General features: G+C 45.0%; 1 protein-coding gene across 1 annotated transcript in view; it reads left to right on the top strand.

Annotated features, from left to right (window-relative positions):
- The window catches only part of LOC139928489 (ERC protein 2), a 150,301-nt gene that overhangs the window by 90,977 nt on the left and 39,229 nt on the right, over positions 1 to 20,095 (top strand). The window contains exon 16 of the mRNA XM_071921060.2: positions 17,004 to 17,151. Within this exon, the coding sequence (XP_071777161.1) occupies positions 17,004 to 17,151 (148 nt within the window). The remainder of the gene's footprint in view (positions 1 to 17,003; positions 17,152 to 20,095) is intronic.

The raw sequence follows: 20,095 nt of genomic DNA, 5'->3' as shown, positions 1-20,095 counted from the left end.
GATGTTTCTGCTGTTGGGGAGGCTGCGGTTGAGTGTTTCCTCGCATTTCTGTCTGTATTTATGCTTAATTAAACACTCTGACTGAAGATGAGCAGATATAGGGTGTGGGCACTAATCATCGCCTCTCAAACATACATACACGCACACACACACACACACACACACACACACACACACAGAGTCGTCACACATGGCATGACAGCAATGTGAAATCAAAGAGGAAATCGCAAAAGGAAAAATCCCTGTTTGTTCTCTCTGTCTCGTTCTTTCTCTATCACACACACACACTCAAGTGCATAGACACACACACACACACACACACACACACGGTAACGGTACTCTTACATATCTGACATGTCTCTGGTCCATTCTAGACATAGGTCTCTGAGTTCAGAATTCATTGAACTCAAATGTGTGTGTTTGGCCCTGGGTTACACACCCGATTGAATTAGAGAAAGGGTGCACACGCATACACACCCACACACACCCACACACACACACACACACACACACAGACACAGATCTCTATTAAGTTAAAGAGGAGAGTGGAGTGTCTTCTTCCATTGCGAGGGCTTTTATGTGATAAGATCGGCTCGGGGTGCTCTCCTATGCAGGATTCCTGGGCACATCAAACAACAGTAAACCACATCACAGAGGCAGGAAGAGCTCAGCTCCATTAGCCAGCCCATAAAGAACATGTGTGTGTGTAACAGGAGAGCTACGCTAGCCCACTACAAAAGGTTTACACACATAGGACAAACATACAGAGGTATGCAGTCCCCTGACATACGGACGGGAGAGCATGCTGCAGACACAAAAATAAATCGCTGTGCATTTTGGTGCTGGCACACACACGCACACACACACACACACACACACACACAGGGTCGTGCATGGTGTAAGTATGCAAAAAGGGCTGTTTCTCTGGCATTATTCCTAGTTCTCTTACTGTCCAAAACAAACACATATGCTTGCATGTGTATATTTGTGCGCGCACACATATGCAAACACATTTGTGCACATACATACACACACAAATATTATGCACATAGAAATGCATGCATGCACGCAGACACACACACACACACACATACAAACTTTTGGCTTTATCAATATCATCTGACTGCATTCTGCATTTCATTCATTCCAACTGGGTTTCAGGCTTAAAGTAATGGTCTGGTAAAAAAAAAAAAAAGTGGCACACAGACTGAGCTGGAGTAATGGCCTGGTAACTTAGTGACATGAAAAAGCAGGAATGCAGGAATCAGCTCGCTGGCCAGATGGGAATCATTAGCTTTATTGGTACACAACTGGTACAGACATGCACCCCCCCCAAACCCACCCCTCTACCGCTGCAACACTGCTCCCGCCCTCCTTCCTCTTCTCCCTCCATGTTTGCAAAAAGAGACTTCTCTCTTATGAGGTGCTTAGTGACAAAAGCTCAGAGAGACACAGAAACAGAGAGAGAGAGAGATTGACCCAGATTGCGTTCGCCCCCTTTTTTCTTACATTGATTTGAAACAGAAATTCCCCATTTCTGCTCTCCAAGCCACAGGCAGTAAGATATCATCCTCTGCACTGTCAAAGTCGAAGAGTGTGAGAGCGTATGAGGGCTATAGGAGATCCCATTCAAACTGGCTGTCCATCAATCACCACTGCTGGCCCTGCTCTGCCACGAGAAGATGTCTTCATCATCTGTTGTGTAGGAGTGAGTTAAGAACCGAGCAGCAGTAAAAGTGTAGCGAGTAATGTTTTAAACTTCTCACACAGTCAGTCAGGCAAACAGATAGAAAAGACAGGCAGGCGGGCGAGCGGGCGTACAGACATAATGTGCAGACAGACAGAGGGAGAGACAGAGAGAAATTTGTCCCAATGACGAGGTGAAACTGAGATACAGGGCCCACCCAGCGCTCCGCTAAACTACCCTAATGTGTATTAATCCTGTGGATTAGACTGCCTGCTAGCATTACAGGCGTTCTCCTGCCAGTCAGCGATGTTCTGCCCGCTGAGGTTAACATGTAATACTGAAGATGACATACACACAAACAGTAATACTGCTGCTGATGCCACACAGGGCGCCAACACTGAGAGGGAGAGCACGCAAACGGGGCTGAGGTTGATGTGTGTATGTGTCTGGGGGTGGGGGTGGGGGGGCACGGGGTGGCATAATCACTGAAATGTGTGGTAGGGGAGAAAGAGAGGGAGACTGATGGATGGAGAGGGGGAAGAAGAGAGAGACAGAGAGAGAGAGGGAGAGAGAGAGGAACAGAGGGTGTTCAGAGAGGAGTTATGCACTATGGCAGGCCCTAATTGCTTGCGGCTCCTGTTGTGTGTTTGGCTTTGTTTGAGCACGTCCAATATAACCAGTCACAGGGGAGCCTCTGCCAGAGCAAACACACACACACACACACACACACACACACGCACACACACACTGCTCGACCATAGAAAATGCTTTTATGGTGGGGAAGACTTTAGTAACATGACACCCAGGACAAACAGTGAGTAATAAAGCAATTGCGGCACATTGTTTAGATCCTCCTCCTGGCATGGCTTGTTTGTCAGACTCAGAGTGTCTCAGTTTCCTGACATCAGTGTCCTGACATGTCACTTAGGGAGCAATGGTCTTGTGCCAAGCCTAATCCAAAATAAACACACACACACACACACATGCATCAACACGTGCACACAGAGATGTGCAGGTTATATGTGCAGGAATGCATTCACACAAACACAAATACACACACATGCACACACATATGCGCACGCACGGCACTCTGCAGACGTCCTGACATGTCAATCACAGTGTGTTTCGTGCCAGTGTCTCCCTCACCTCTAAGCAGCTTCCTGGTATGTCTGACTGCATGACTGCAGATAAAAGACTGATAAATATTTCTTTCTTTCTTGCTACCCTGTATTCCTCGCATGGTCTTCACCCCCTTTTAAAGTTGCTGTTCTGTGACAGCCAGATTTTTTATGTGAAATGTTTGTATGCATGTGTGTGTGTTTGTGTGTGTGTGTGTGTGTATGTGTACTCTTCTCTACTTTGTCTATTTAGAATTTTCTTTTGCTCTGAGGTGGTCTCCTCCTCACTTTCTGTCTCTGTCAGTATTATTATTTCTTTCAAAGACACTGAAACACACACACACCCCTGCATGCTGTCTGTCGCATTTAACAATGGCAAGAGATCTAGCAGCTCTGAACCAGACACCGTGTTCACAATATTGACAACAACACACACACACACACACGCACATGCACACGCACACGCACACGCGCTCATAAACACATGCACACACCATAGCCTAGGGGTCAGAACAGGTCCAGGACTGTGTTTTTACAATCTAATAAGATTCACTGTAATGTAGTGCTTAAAGGGAAAGGGAAGACTTATATAGGTCAGTAGTGCGATGTTACTGTATAGAAGAGGTGATATGATATGGTAGTATCTACTGTATCTATGTATGTTTATGATTTCTTGTCAGTTCATTGTGAAGATCTTGGGAAAATATATTGTATCTTCAATAGTCACTTTTTCAAGAATTGGAACAAAAGGTTTTGTAACTTTAAATTAGATTATTACATGAAACCTTAATAATCCCCATGCAGCAGCAGATAATAGGATACAGCAAAGTGAAATAGGACATAATACGAATAAGCAAATGAGGCGTATTACACATTGCACAATCAGCAATTTCAACAAAATAATATATTATGTAAAAATATATGAATAATAAATATGAAAATTATATGAATTTACAACATATGTGCAGGTTGTGCCAAATAACAGCAGTAGAACATGCTGGAAAATATAAAGAAATATGTACCATATGAAAGTATATTGAAAACTAATGTATGGTAAAAAACAAACCAACTACTATATGATATATGCAATATATAGTAACTTGTAGGCTTTGCCATTGGCATCCAGACATTTGACCATTTTCAATGGTTTGGACTGGATCATGAAATGAAGAGTTTCATTTCATAATAAGATATCCACTATTTGAAAAATGTGAAACAAAATAATTGATGCCACAGAATGAAAACAATATTTTTTTCAAAGGATAGTACTGTAGCTAAGCTCTTGGTTGACAAAATGATTTACTTTCAAAGACTGGATCCTCCATAGAAACTTTGAATGATGCACTTAAGGCTTGACTTGACAATGTGCAGGTAGATTTACATTGTAGATTTATTATTAAATTGAAATGTAGCTTTTTGGAATGTAACTCATCAAATATTTGTCTATCCTTGATAGACTATGCCATCAGTGAAAATGCAGTAAAAAAAAAAAAAAAAATGCTACGCTGATATAGCACATTGAGATGTGAGATTTGGCATGTCATAACACAGCCAGGTGTGTGTGTTGTGAATCTAGCACCTGCATATACTGTAAGATACGCATGTAGTCATTATGGGTGTTTGTAAGTGGTGGTGTGTGTATTTTAGACTGTGTACTGTATAACTCATAAACTCCACAGGAGGTTACATTTATTGCCTGTGAGGTGGCATCATAGTGTGTGTATATATGTATGTGTGTGTGTGTATGTGTGTGTGTGTATTCTATGTGAATCAATTTATAGTGTTTGTGTGCTTGTGTGTTTGGAATGCTCAACTATGTGCAATACTGTACTTTTGTGTGTGTGTGTGTGTGTGTGTGTGTGTGTGTGTGTGTGTGTGTGTGTGTGTGTGTGAAAGTGTGAGAATGAGGGTACATGAGGAACTCATTTAGCTAATGATCCCACTCGCGCCCACACCTCTCCAACGTCAGTGGTGCGTATTTGTTTCCAAATAACACGCAAAGTCAACAAGGCGCATCCGCGTCTTAACACAGAACAACACATCGTAACACTCTTTACTGCCGAGTCACACCATACACACACACACACACACACACACACGCACAGAGGGGCATGCACACACAAACCAAACCCTCCCCCTCCTCTACACATACACACACAGACACAAAACCCCCATTTTGCATTTTTTTATATTTTACATTTAGCTGACACTATCAATTAATCAGCCTGACTTATAATCAGAGCAATAGTAGAATAAGCTTAAATTACAAGTAGCTAATAGTAAGTAGTACAAAGGTCAGCGCTCTTACAATATTCCTGTGACCACAGAATGATCATTTTAGAGTGAAATGTTAGAAAAAGAAATAAATCTGTCTCTCACACACATACACATACACACACACACACACACACACACACACACACACACGTACACACTCCTGCATGTAACCATAGCCAGGGAGAGGACTGAGTGGAAGGCATTGTTATAATAACTGTGATGTAATCTGCAGAGGGAGCTGACTTGGCTGTGTGTGTGTGTGTGTGTGTATGTGTGTGTGTGTGTGTGTGTTATCTATCTGAGGATCTGTGGGTCTGTCAGCAGCATCTGACTGCGCACTACCACTGGTCTCTTTATTAAAAACCAGACGTACGCTGGAATCCATGCACAGGTGTGTGGGAGGGTCGCCTGAGCACTTATCCCTGTTCGGCGTGGTGTGTGTGTGTGTTTGTGTGTGCGTATTGTGTGTGAATCAGTTTATAGTGCTTATGCTTGTTTGTGTGAGTGAAAAATAGCAGACTGTAGACATAACAATGACTAAAGCGAGCCGTGCTCAGTCCAGTAGGAAAACCCGAGGCAAGAACCTCATGGGTCAAACAGCTATTGTGCTCATAGCTGCAGTGATTACAAGGCACACACACTTTTGCTGCGTCATGTGTTATGCTCGCGTGCACGTGTATGCGCACGTTTGTCCATATACTTGCAGCTTCCATTTTCGTACGCTCATAAAATGCACACATGCGCACACTCAGCCTTACACACAACAAAAAGTGGCATTATGACAAGAGTGTAAGTGGTTTCAATGGGTCTTGCTCACACGCACTCATTCACAACAACTATACTTTATAAGAAGGGGTATGTCTCTATTGGGAATACACACCAGCTGACAAAAAAAACAGCATATACACTGATACAGCAGGCTCAATCTACCTAAGGCATGATCTGTCTACACTAGCTTCAACGTACAAATTACCCAGATTACAGAGCGGTGTGTGTGTGTATATGTCTGTCTGTGTGTGTGCGCGAGAATGCGTGAGTGTGTGCCTGTGTACGGGTACGTGCGTGTGCATGTGTGCGTTTGTTATGTGTGTCTGTCTACCTGTGTGTCTTGGAGTGTTTGTGCCGGGACACATGATTATAAGTGTGCCCTATGAATCTGTAAGTGTGTGTATGTGCTCAGCTGTGTGTGTGTACTTTCATACGTGTATTCCTGTGTGTATTGACAGGGAGATAATAGTGAGGTTTTTTATCAGAAGGCCAGGTAGTAATCATGTTACTCTTTGATCCCCTGATCCCCACTGATCTGTCTAAATATACAGCAGACCTGTCCAGACCTGGCTACAACGCCTCTAATCAGCACCCTCACCTAGCCCTCTGTGTGTGTGTGTGTGTGTGTGTGTGTGTGTTTGTGTGTCTGTCTATCTGTCTGTGTGTCTGTCTCCATCCCCGTCTCTCTCTCTCATCTCCTTGTGATTTCTTGTTTTGAATCTATTTTTTTCCTCTGCCATGTTTAAAGCTGAACTAATGAAGTGTATGTGAGTTAGTATGCGGTCAGAGTGTGTTTGTGTGGCAGACTGTAAAGAAAACATGCGGTTCCCACTGCTTCCACACAAAGCAGCATATTTCAAACTTTATAATTTTTTTTTTTAAACCATCCTTCATTAAAATAAAACTATTAGCAGAGGTTGGAATCAGAAGATTGCTAATTATTAGCAGATGGATGTGTGTGTGTGTGTGTGTGTGTGTGTGTGTGTGTGTGTTGGGGGGGGGGAAGCTCAGTGAATACAAACACTAGAACACACAAAGAAAGCAATTGTTCAGAGTAGGCCTCTGTGGTCGGACGGACACTCTGCCACTGTCGTATGGCCTGTTTGTACTGTATGTGTGTGCGTGTGTGTGTGTGTGTGTGTGTGTTTGTATGTGTGTGCTTGAGCTTGTGTGCGTGCAACTGTGTGTGTGTGTGTGTGTACATGCGAGTGCAATACAGTGTGTGAAAGAATCTTTAGAATGACCTTTAGAAGGTTTTTCTATGCTCTTCTCTGTATCTCACTATACATGTTATTTAGGAATGTACCTGTATATCATAATGAATTTTACTATTTAAAAAAAATATATATTAAAAATATGTAACGTGTCTCATGAGCTTCAACCATGGGTCAGGTTGCACTTTAAAACCAAAAAGCTGGGGGTTTTCTGCTGGGGAGATACAGAATACATTGTGGGTATTGTAGTTCTTTGGCGATCCAGTGTTTATAATAGTGGGGCTTGTGTGACTGTGAATGGAAATAACCATGATTGGCTGATGGAGTGTGGGGTGAATGTTAGTGTGACCTTGCACGTCCTTTACACACTGACGGGAAATCGACCGGTCCAAGCTCCAAGGAAAGCTATAATTCTGAGAGCAATACAGGCCAAAGGAGCTTACACACATCTCACACACACACACACACACACACACTCACACACACACACACGCACACACTCACTTGCACGGAGTAAAACGCTAACTGTACTGTAGTAACCACATTAATTGGGTTGTGTAATTGTCTGGCAAAGCATTGTGGGAAACAGCCCATACAGAGCTGTCCCTTCACCTCAAACCACTTTTTAAACATGGACTCCCGTCGTCATGACAATGCTATCCAGGAAATTGCTGAATGTGTGTATGTGTATATATGTGTGTTTGAACGTGTATGTGTGTGTGTGTTTCTGTGAGCGCCTGTGTGTGTGTGTGTGTGTGTCTATGGCTCCTTTAAGGGAAGTGAGTGTGGTGGCCTCCCACTCCACCGCATGTCGGCTGTGGTTCAGCTGTGGTCCACCGCCAGGCCCTACATTTGGAACACAGAGAAAATACACCAGGGGTACTCGCTCCCACTGCTTTTCTGGACCCGTCTTTCATCAGTTTGTGCGTATGTGTGTATTTTGGGTGTGCGTATGTGTGTATGTGTGTGTGTGTTGTAGCGCGCCACTCTGTTGTACTCTTTGCCCCTGATATTTTAAGGCTTTTTGGCCCCACATCATGAGTGTGCGCTGTATTTCCAGACTCCAGTTAGATGACCGGAGAGAGAGAAAACGTACGGAGGACAGGAAAGGCAGGAGGAATGGGAAGAGAGGAAAGCAAGGCGGGTAATTGAAGGGTTCAGGGTAATACTTAGGCCAAGGATGGCTGTTTCAACGTGTTTGCATAACCTCCTTGAACTTAATATTTAGCCCCACTCTGGAGTGAGTACAGGGCACGACGGAGCCAAATAGAGAATGATAGAGGGAGAGAGAAGGCGAATGAGAGAGAGGTCCAAGTCCAAGGCGGAGGTGATGCCATTCTCTCCTCCGGTGAGTGGCTCCTCTCTTTGATTAGCAAAAGAAAGGGAGGAGAGAGGGAGGGATGGAATGGGGATGGAGAGAGAGAGAGAGAGAGCAGATTGTGGTGATGTCTTCCTCTCTCAGACCCTTTGATGATCTTCTGTCTGAGTTATTTTAACACTGTGGAACTCACGAGGCACTAAGGACAACCTCCATTTGAGATGACGCAACGCAGAAGGTGTCCTCCTGGTATTTACAGTTTACATTACTGACAATTTAGAGCGCAGGCCTTAGCTCCACCCACCTAGGACAGAGAGAGAGAGAGGGAGAGAGAGAGAGAGAGAATTTGTAATTTGTACGCACATGCTTGCTTGTTTGTTTAGTCTAATTTGAGATGTATCGTCTTTGACAGTTATCTTTTGGCGATCTAACGATGATCTTATCATACCAATAAAACGTACTGATGTGAACTCACTCAGAAAGGGAAAGAGAAACAAAGAAACAGAGAAACAAAAGTGATAGAGTACAGATGTGGAGTTAGGAAGGGAGAGGACACAAAGAAGATACTCTTTTCATCCAAAAGTGTGTGTGCAGCATGAGGTTGTCCAGAGCATGAAGTCAATAGCGTTTGTATTGTGGCAGTTGGCTCAACATGCTCTTATTTGTATTGTCATCTAATTTTGATTTTATATCGTGGGGATTAAGCAGGAGACACTCTATACTGCTGACACATACTGTGTTGATCTTTTGATGTGCAGACGGGGAGGGGGTGGGGGGGGGGTGGGGGGGACAGCGCTCTGCTTGGATCAGACACAGAGAGGAGAGGGACATAACTCACCGATGTTTATACTGAGGCCTTACTGCTCTTTCTTAACACTATGCATATGTGTGTATGTTTCTCTCTCTCTCTCTCTCCATCGCTGTCTGTATGTGTGTGTGTGTGTGTGTGTGTGTGTGTGTGTTCTTACAGTAGTGTGACTAGAGCAGTGTTACTCAAACTGTGACCCTCACCTCTCTCTCAGATGACAGGGAGCTTTAAACAACCCAGCTGCTGTATGTGTGTGTGTGTGTGTGTGTGTGCGTGGGTCTGTGCATGTGTGTGTGTGTGTGCGTGGCGGGGGACCCCTACATGTGTGTGGTACAGTACAGCCCCCTGTCTTGTTTCCTGTGCCTCGGGGAGAGCCTGTCAGTCAGCTGAGCGACGACGAAGACGGAGAACAAACCTCCCCTTTAAGAGAATGGAAAACGCTGCTCGGTTACTGGGAGGGTCTCTGGAGGTTCAGGGTCAGAGCTCGCCCTATTGGTTGAGGCCGGGTAGGTGGGCCTTGAGCCAGATTGGCAGTGGAGTTGACTAATCTGATATACACTACCAGTCAAAAGTTTGGACACACCTGATAGAATGTACCATGTTTTTCATCATCTTAAAGCCATTTTGATCTAAAAGCTTATGCTTAAATGCTTGAAATTTGTTTTTTAGACAAGTATAAATAGTGAAGTTGATGCTTATGTATGAATTTCTTTCCAAAGCCTTTGCCTTTCCATCATTTCATAGTTTTGATGTCTTTAGTATTATTCTAAAATGTGAAAAATAGTAAAAATAAAGAAAAATGCGTGTGTCCAAACTTTTCACTGGTAGTGTATACTGTGTTTTTGACTACGCCCACACATGCACAAAAGCACACATGGGCATATATGGAGACACCCAAGGTTAACCAAATGGGAAAAAGCTGCCGGTGACATCACCATCATCACTGACATCCCACTCCGTCCTGTTTATTTATCTATCCTGTTTTTACAACAACAGGAATCCACCCGACCCCTTGCTGATCCTTGGAAGGTGATGCAATGGGATTGGATGTGAGAGGAGAGGGGCCAAGTAGCCCCCCAAGACTGCATCTGTCAAAGCCTGTAGGCAGCCTGAGCGATGGATGTGTGTGTGTGTGTGTGTGTGTGTGTGTGTGTGTGTGTGTGTGTGTGTGTGTGTGTGTGTGTGTGTGTGTGTGTGAATGTATTTAAATGACACACTTGTGTCTCTTAGATATTTGCCTTGACCAGACAGTGGTAGTTTGTTAGAGAATAGTTTTCTGGCAAAGAGCCTGTGCCACACACACACACACACACACAAAGCCACCTGGTCTCTTTCTCTCCTGTCTCCCTCTGTGTCTCTCTCTCTCTCTCTCTCTCTCTCTCTCTCTCCCTCCCTCTCTCCCTCTCTCTCTCTCTCTCTCTCTCTTTCTCTCTCTCTCTCTCTCTCTCTGTTGGAATGCAGCAGTGACCGTCTGTTCCTGCTCATCTCTGGGAGCAGTCAGCCATCTCTCCTCGTCCCTGCTCCCACTCTAAACATTTGGCTAGTTTTGGCAGATTTGTTGATTTTTGTCCCCTCGTATTTTTCCCTCTTGTTGCTGTAAAACTGATACATACTCTTTCAATTAGACCTCTCTCTCTCTGCCCCCCCCCCCCCACCGGTCGGAGCACTAGTGTGGGAGTGGGGGTGAGCAGAGTAAGTGGGTTGTATATTTTATTAGCGGAGTGAAAACACACACAACCTGGCCCAGTTCTGGGAGAGCCATCTGCTGTCATGGATTTTTCTTAGGGAGCACAGCTCAAGGTTAGCATGTAAAGTTTAACATTCTTGCGTGAAGAATTGGGAATTTGCACTTAATGTCTAATGAAAAGGTGCTCAAGAAGAAGAATAGAGTTGACAGAGATGCATGGTAGCGTTTCTAAACAAGACAGGCTCGCCAAAGCAACTTTATCTATGGTGTGTATGGCTAAATACTCACTTCTAGCTTAAGGCAAGTGATAGATTAAACCCAGGCGAGGATATGGAGTAGGAAGTGGATAGTCAGCAGGTTTAGCTTGTGAGTTGAAAGGTAAGCATGTAGCTAACCTCATCTAGGGTAGGCATAACTCAGTGACGACTTTTAACTCATAAACGCTTGTTCAACCCATGTTTAGGTTTGAAACGCTGAGATTTACCATCTCGGCTGGCCTTGCTGTAAGCTTACCAAATGAAGCACGAGGTCAGAGCGTGTGTTTTATGTTGGAAATAGACATTTTCCCTACCTCCTCAGTTGTAAATAACACCGTGTGTTCCAAGGCCGTAAATAAAAGTGTCACTCAGCCATGCCCCATTCTCATGTCCTCTGCTTGCTCTCACCACAGGCCTCTAGTACCGCTCAGCCAGGGGCCCCAGGCCTGCGCTGCACCTCCACACACTCACAATCAAGGAGCGGCCATAAAGTGCCCATGGAATGTTTCTGCAGAGCCGGACAGTTAAGTGGTGAAAAGGCATGATCACAAACTAGAAGAACTCATAATGGATGTTCTGGGAACCAATATTAGTGGGCTCCCCATGTTCCTGCGAACGCTATACATCACGGACATGAAAGTACGTGCGCACAGGCAGGCAAAGTCGCGCACGCACACACACCTACACACACACACACACACACACCACTCTAGGGCAGACAGTATTGATGGTTCCCCTGGGCATCACACGGACGCATCTGTTTCTGTCCCACTGACTCTCCACACTCATAATTTCAAGTAAGTCATAACACAAATTATAAACACATATCCCTCAACCGTGACGCCTAGGAATAACAACATGGAGTGCGCTGAGCTGATTTAGGGTAGGCTGGGACTCTTAAATCTTTACCTTCGCTCCTTCCTTCCCCTCCTCCTCCCCTTCCCTTCCCTCTTTTCTGTCCCGTTCGGCACAGGTGGTGGTCACTCTTGTCAAACACATACTTCTCCCTCCTCTAGTACCTTCATCTCTTGCCATCTTTTTTTCCTTCCTTTTTTTTCTTCCCCTTCTTGACCCATTTGCTGCTTTGTGCTTTCTCTCCTCCCTAACAGCTATTCCTCCCTTAACATCCTCTCTCCTCGAATGTGCAAATGTATGCGTGTGTGTTTATGCACGCTCTTGACCCTGACTTAACCCCCTTGCCGCCCAGAAATCTGTCTGATTTGCCACAGTGTCTCCCATCTGCCCTAGGCTGTGACATCACAGCCCTCCGACAGCAGCCCCGCCTCTACGATGTCTTCATCAAAGTCTTCCCTCCTCATTCCTCATCCTTTTAGCCTGAATTATCCCCTTGTTCCTCGCTTCTCCTCACCCTCTCTTCTTCCTTTCTCTCTCTCTCTCTCTCTCTCTCTCTGTGTCTCTTCTCCTCTGACCCCTCTCTCCTCCCCCCCCTCCCCCTCCTGCTCCCTCTCACCCCTCGTCTCATGGTCATGTACTTTCGCCATCCATCTCCCACCTCTGCAGCTCCTAATGTCTCAATCTGTCCCAGGGACCATGAAGGTTCAATTGGAATCACATGTTTTAGTGGAGCCGAGAATTTCACCCCTTATAAATAAGACGTCAGTCCACCGTATGCTGTGCTGCAGAGGGCCTTACACCCTTTCTCACAATCTTGAAACTAACATCTAAATATGTGGCATGTGAAATGTGCATATATGCATAATTATTTTATGTCAGTTCATTCCTCTCAGCCAAAATACTATGAACATGGAACATCTACAGTAGATGAGATTTTTGACACCAGAGGTCGAGGAAAGGGATTTATTTCTTCTTTTATTGGAGTGCCTTATGCCTTTTTAGTGCATGAGGTCTGACTTTTATGAAGACTGATCACGAGTTTCTCATGAAAAACCTCTGCATTGTCACTCTTTCAATCTGACAGGAAATGAAGATAATCCTTTGTTTGTCCAGGAGACGCCAAGTCTAAGTTAAGCAGGGAGTGAGACAAGAGGGGAGGAAAGAGAGAGGGTTCACCCGCTCAAGATCAGCCAGCAGATACAGCGCAAGCATTTGTCTTTGAGTGCGTGTGTGTGTGCGTGTGTGTGTGTGCGTGAGTGCACATGTGTGTGTTCCTTCTCCCTGATAGATGAACCCTGTCTGGTAGATTCATGTACATTGCTAGTGCGTTCTACATCGAAGGCCAAATGGACACTCAAATTAGCTGTGATTAAATACTCCAGTGTGATTCAGATCCAAAGACTGTTAAACATACTGATCAGCACACACACACACACACACACACACACACACACACAAACACACACACACACAAGCACTGATTGAGGATGTGGGAGACAAAGTTTACAGGCTGCCTAATCACAATAATGCCCCTTTTTATTGTTTTAGGAAGACATTTCTCAGCACTCGGAGTGCTCCAGTACCACTCTGGGAGCACCCACAGAGACAGAGCTGTAATCTGCTGTTTTAATTAAGCGACTGGAAGTGATTTAGCTTGCACTGAAGCACGGCAGCCATTTTGGTTCAGAGGGTAATTCAGTCTGGCTTAAACCATTCCAGGGTCAACCATTAATTTTCAGTTGTGAAGCCTGTACCTGTACCAGAGAATGCTGATGAGAAGGATGTGACAGCCATGTCATTCAGTCAGAGACGGCAGCATTCGCTTTGGTCGTAAAAATACAACGTAATTGTGAAAACGCTGCATGGTCTACAGATGTTTAGTGTCCTAGATGTTCTGCATGGGTTTTGTGTGTTGTTTTTCTGTAATTGGGCAGCAGGATGGTGTAGTAAGCCGATCATCTGTCCCTCAACTGGAGGACTTGGGTTCGAGCAACATGTTGGCGAGCATCTGCCCTGCTGAAGTGTCCTTGAGCAACACACTGAATCCCTTCCAGCTCCAGTAGTGCCGCTCTATTATCTGTAATCAAAGTATCACATTGTTATTACAAATTTTAGCATTATGAATCAAACTCAAATTCTATATATTTAGACCAACAAGCAAAGCCATTTTTTTCATGAGTTGATTCAGCAGCGGTAGTTTGCTGCATGGGAGTGGAACTGAGTGCCTTTATGAGGCGACTCCTAGGTGGCCGGGAAGAGATGGATCTCTGTTTGGCCTTTTCAGATGAGTTCGCAGATAAGATAAACCTCTCCTTTAAGACTGAAACTGGGGAGGGGTTAGTGCCCCTAACCTTTAACCCCATTCATTCCTTCCACCAAATAGGACCTGCACTTAATGCATCAAACACACTTAGATTGTCCAAGTATTCTAAAAATGTTGCCTCCCCAATTTAAATCCCCCAAATTACTGCATCATTCACTCTAATAGCTTTGTGTACTATTACTCTCTGTGTATTTACAGTAAAGTACTGACCCGAATAGACAAAATCCCCAAGCTATGTTGTATGCAGTTTATCCTGAAGGAGACAAGGGAAGGAATGGGTATATGGGGACGCGGCCCCGTGTTGTAGTTTACATGTCTGGCAGTGTGATGTAAAGATGGCCGTCCTGCTAGTTGGGTAGGGCTGTTAATCTGACGCACTGTTTATGAACAGGGACACATGGTGCCGCATTCCATGCCCATATACGACTCTCTGCATCACCCCTCCACTCCATTTAACCTAGCCAAAGATAAAGTAATGGAACTGGGATTCCCATTGTGCCATACTCTAAAATGCAATATTCATCATCAGGTTTCCCTTGGCCATGGCTGTAAAGTTGTGTGGTGTGAGTCTAGGATTGAATAATCAGTCTCAATGTTGTTTGACCTGCGGATAGTTTCTGTAGAGAATTTTCTTTGGGGAAAATTTCTTACCATTGAGATTTTTTATTGTGTATTGTGTATGGCCGGGTCATGCGGAATAAGCCATGCACTTGCTTTCACTCTAATGCACTTGCTCTGGTACAGGTCCAATATATGCGTGTGAGAGAGAGAGAGAGAGAGAGTGTGTGTGTGTGTGTGTGTGTGTGTTCCCATTATAGTGAGCGTTAAAAGGAATAACAGTGGAGGTGTGGGGAGACGAGATGTGTCACGCCGGTCCTGCTCTGTGATTAATGGTGTGATTAGGTGCTCCGATCCATGTCAGCACACATACACGTGTGTGCACAAAGAAACATGAACGCACACACACACACACACACACACACACACACATACACACATATGCACACAGAGGCCTATTAATGGCCTTGAATGGGAGAATCCAGATGCGGCGCGCAGATAATTGTACTGAAAACACCAAATGCAGAGTCCCAGGCCAGCAAGACTTTATCCTGAGTTCAGTTTGTTTATTTTCGCAATTGAGTTATTTCTGCAGGGACTTAAATCATGGAATGAAAACACTCCAATGCGGGTCAATTTTTAATTGAGCACAAAGTGTATTTTGAATGCACCCTCCCTCCTCCTCTTCCTCTAGCCCCTCACCTCACACACACCCACGCGTTACCTTACCATGCACCTTTAAGGCCCTCCTAATTTCAAATGCAATTTAAGAGTCTGGAGTTCAGCTGCGTCATGTTTACCCAACTAAAAATACCTGCAGTGTCTACACGCTAGACTCCTGCGATGGTCACTCAGATGAACTTCTACAAAATAGAGCTAGAAACAAAGGACCATACAGCAGTATAGAAAAATGTGAGCTACAGTGGTACCATACACATCAATGAGTGTGTGTGTGTGTGTGTGTGTGTGTGTGTGTATGTGTGTGTTCATGTTTTTGTCTTTGTATTTTTGTCCATTGTCTCTTTTTTTATGTTTTTATTGTATGCCTGAGGGCAGTAGCCAAAGTGGTGGAGGTGTGTGTGTGTGTGGGTGTGGGTGTGTGTGTGTGTGTGTGTTTGGGTAGCTATGTGAATATGTTTGTGTCTCTGAGTTTACAAGAGTGGGTGGATAGAATGTGTGTGTTTGTCACACACTGGATTTATGACATCCTGTTTGACGACGAGGATAGTCATCACCAGTCCGACCCCCCCAAAGATGCAGACACAGGCTCTCACACACACACACACACACACACACATAATACTTTCTCATGTGACCTGTGTTGTTGTGTGTACATTTGTGTGTCCGTCTGTGTGTGTGCATGATGAAGCTTAATGGTATGTTCCCTTTGCACCTGTATACAGTAATTAATTGCCCCTCCTATACACAAGCACGCGCACACACACATACGCACACACATACGCACACTGTGGTAACCAGCGGTGACAGGGGAAAGATGTCATATCCTCCTCAGCCTGCTCCATTAGGCTCCATTACACTATTACATGCCCATGAGTCACGCTGAGGTACCACTAATACAGCACTTACCAGACCACTTCAAAGATGTCTGCTTCTTCTCTGTGGAATCTCTGTCTGAGTTTAAGGGGCTCTGGAATGAGTGAGAGGGGGGCTCAGTTTGTGTGGCATGTTTGCATATCGTCACTGTCGGGTGAAAACTTTGTATCTCCAAAATGTCAGCTTTTCAGGAACTAAGAAAAACAGCCTTGTTTTTAGCTTGATGACGATGCATTTTTGACATTATCCAATGGGTTTTGAAAGGGTTTCATAAGCCCGAGAGGTAGGAGAATTGTCTCAACCCACAGAGGAGCATGTAATCCTTCAACTGAAGTTAAAACCTGAAAATCACCAAAATGTGGAGTTACAAGGTTTTCACACGACAACAGCGATATGTACAAGAGCCCACCTGTCGGCTCATCTAACTATAACATGTTTATTCATATTATGATGTCTTTCTTTTTTTACTTCGGAGAATTGATATTAATCACGTATGACGCCCAGTTACAGTGATATTCTTCCTAACTTTTGTACCCTCTTTTTTCTCCCCTCGCACCTTCCCCGCTCTCCCCCCCTCAGGCAGCAGGCTCTGCTGGCAGCCATCAGTGAGAAGGATGCTAACATCGCCCTGCTGGAGCTGTCCTCCTCCAAGAGGAAGAAAGCCCAAGAGGAGGTGATGGCTCTGAAGAGGGAGAAGGACAGGCTCATGCACCAGCTCAAACAGCAGGTAGTCCCACCACACACTACCACCAAGTTATTTATACATGCATATAAATGTTGAATTTAATTTACAACGCTTGCGAGGGTCTTGAAGGTTGACTGGCCTGCGCATGAACCAAATGGAGCGGTCTTGCGGTCGCCATTCAGGACAGATTTCTGGTTTTGTGAATCAAAGCAAGGCTCCAAATGCAAACCTGCTGCAGATGGTGAAGTCTTGTCTGCATTAAAACAGCCTCATGGGCAGACTTTTGAACTCTAAAACCAGGAACAGATAGAGGTTAATAATTTCTGGTAATAAAGAGAATAGACTTCCCCGCCTCAAACCGCAGGTACAGCGTTCAGTCATCATAAGCCAAGCCAGTCAACCAGAAGCTGTGCTTCAAAAGCCGAGCACATAAACACATGAGGAAAGCTATTCCCTCACCAATCTTGTTGCAATCAAAACCATTAGACGCAGTATAAGAGCAGACCTGAGTTGGTATAAAGATCACTGGTGAATCACCAGCTATCTTTTCTGTTTGTCATCTCCCTGACACACACAGACATATCACGTACATACCCATGCACACACACCTACGCACACACGGACCCATTTCCCATCTACAGTACAGTATGACCTGAGGCTGATTGAGGTATGTGGGCCATTAGGTTCTGGTCAGACCACATCAGTGACTGAGCTAACATGAATGCTAACGATAATGAGCTAACAGCAGGGAGTCCACATATATGGCCTCTTGAGTCACAGGGGCTTCTGGGAAACATAGTGCATTTGAAAGTCAACAGATGCGATGGGTGGGTGTGTATTTGTGTGCACACATTTGTGCACGCATGTGTGTGTGCGTGTCTCGTAAACGGTAAACAGCTCCTAGGGGGTGCAATTCAGTTCGAGGAATTTCAAGGAAGGCCTATTATCTGTTTATCGCCATTGGATGCGTCATGTTTTCCCGTTGGGTAACCAGCAGTTACAGTCCACCTGATGATGTGATGAGCTCTGATTGCAACGACGTGCCCTCAGGGCCTGGAGCACAGGAGAGGAGAAGAGAGGAGAATAGGGGAGAAGAGAACAGATGAGAGGAGAGGAGAGGAGAGGAGAGGAGAGGAGAGGAGAGGAGAGGAGAGGAGGGGAGAGGACACACAGCCCACTAACGTGAAAACACACATGCACACCCACAATCATACATTCGTACATTCTGAACATACACAAACTTTCTCTCTCTCCTCTTCTTTCTCTCACACACAAATGCAGTTTCTTAAACAGTGTTTAGGCACACATGCAAGTAAACACTAAGTGCCAAGTGCAAACATGTACTAGGGAGTGCTTGGGCCAGCTAGTGCTAGGGCCATTGTAAAAGTGTAGGGCTTTGTAGTCTATTAATGTTATGGAGGTTGTAACAAAAGTAGCTACTACAGGGAGTCCTTGCACTACTTGGGTTCCCTCCATTCGACAGAATGAGCTCTCTGGAGATTATGTTGTTCAATATGACACACACCCACTCTCTGTATTTTTGACCCATTGACACACATATCAGAGTAGGTTGCCTTCCACAAGTCCTCAACGTCCAATGGCGGAAGGAAACTGACCAGGAAATGCCAAAGAATTATGGGACTCGGAGTCTCCTAGGGGAAAGCTGATCTGGAGACAGCAGATAGATTTACAGATAGCAGTGCCCTGTCTGACCTCCCCATATCCCACTTTGGGAAGATCTTGAGTGTGTGTGTGTGTGTGTGTGTGTGTGTGCACGCGCACACGTATGTGTGTGCGGTATGTGTGTGTGTGTGTGTGCATACAGCAGGCGCTCTAAGATAAACTTAGTTTTTCCTTTCTCAGACAGTTTGCTGCCCTCTGAGACACAGGCCTTCTTCAGCACACGCAAACACACACGAAGATACAGACACACACGCGCGCGCACGCACACACACACACACACACGAAAAGTGTAGTGTTCAGACTTCCTGAGGAGAGAGTCAGAATAAATGTGTCTCCATGTGGGAATTCTCGGAGTGGTCCCATCCTAGTGATGGATGGCCAAAAGTCAGTGGTGCTTTGAAGCCGAGAAAAGATGGATTTGGAATTCTCAGAGGTGTGCTATTACCAGTCTCTCTTTCTTTCTTTCTTTCTTTCTTTCTTTCTCTCTCTCTCTCTCTCTCTCTCTCTCTGTGTCATCCTCTCTCCATGCTGAAAAGATGGATTTTAAATTCTCAAAGGTGTGCCACAGTGAGGAAGGCTTATGTAAAACAATCTGTCTGCTTAAAGCAAGGTCACTGTGTTACACACTGCAATGATTTTACTGGGATAGCATGGGAATATTGTACACACACACAGAGACATACAAACACACACACAAAGACTTGATTAAAGGAATATGTAAGTTGTGTGAAAATGCCTTGTGTGGCCTATCCGCAGCTGCTTGTTTGTTTAAGGCCTTTCTTCTCAGCCTCCTGTGTCCATATGTGTTAATACAGTCCTGCTGTAATCAGGGCAGGCTTGTGATTTACAGGGCCTGGACTGAGGTTTGGGATGCAGCTGTGAGCACGGCGGCCGGATCATCAGTGCCATGTTTACACCAGCAGCTTCACTTTGATACACATGTGGACGCACACACATGCATAGACACTCATACAGTACATGCGCGTTACGGTTAGAGATGTCAGTAACGAGGCAGCCTCTCCTCTCCTCTCCTCTCCTCTCCTCTCCTCTCCTCTCCTCTCCTCTCCTCTCCTCTCCTCTCCTCTCCTCTCCCCTCCTCCTTCCTCTCCCCCAGCAGTGCCACCTGTGTCTGGTCCAGGCTGCCTGATCCACAGGCAGGCCTGGAGGCCATTACCAAGCTGTTTACTCTGCACAGCCACTAATTAACACTAATTACACACACATTCCACCACACAGACATTTCATGTGTGCACACTCACGCACAGATGCACACGCACTCATACATACAATCACACGTACACAC

This window comes from Centroberyx gerrardi, chromosome 14, assembly GCF_048128805.1.
Source record: "Centroberyx gerrardi isolate f3 chromosome 14, fCenGer3.hap1.cur.20231027, whole genome shotgun sequence".
Taxonomy (NCBI): Eukaryota; Metazoa; Chordata; class Actinopteri; order Beryciformes; family Berycidae; genus Centroberyx; species Centroberyx gerrardi.
This window is presented reverse-complemented; position numbering and strand designations above follow the sequence as displayed.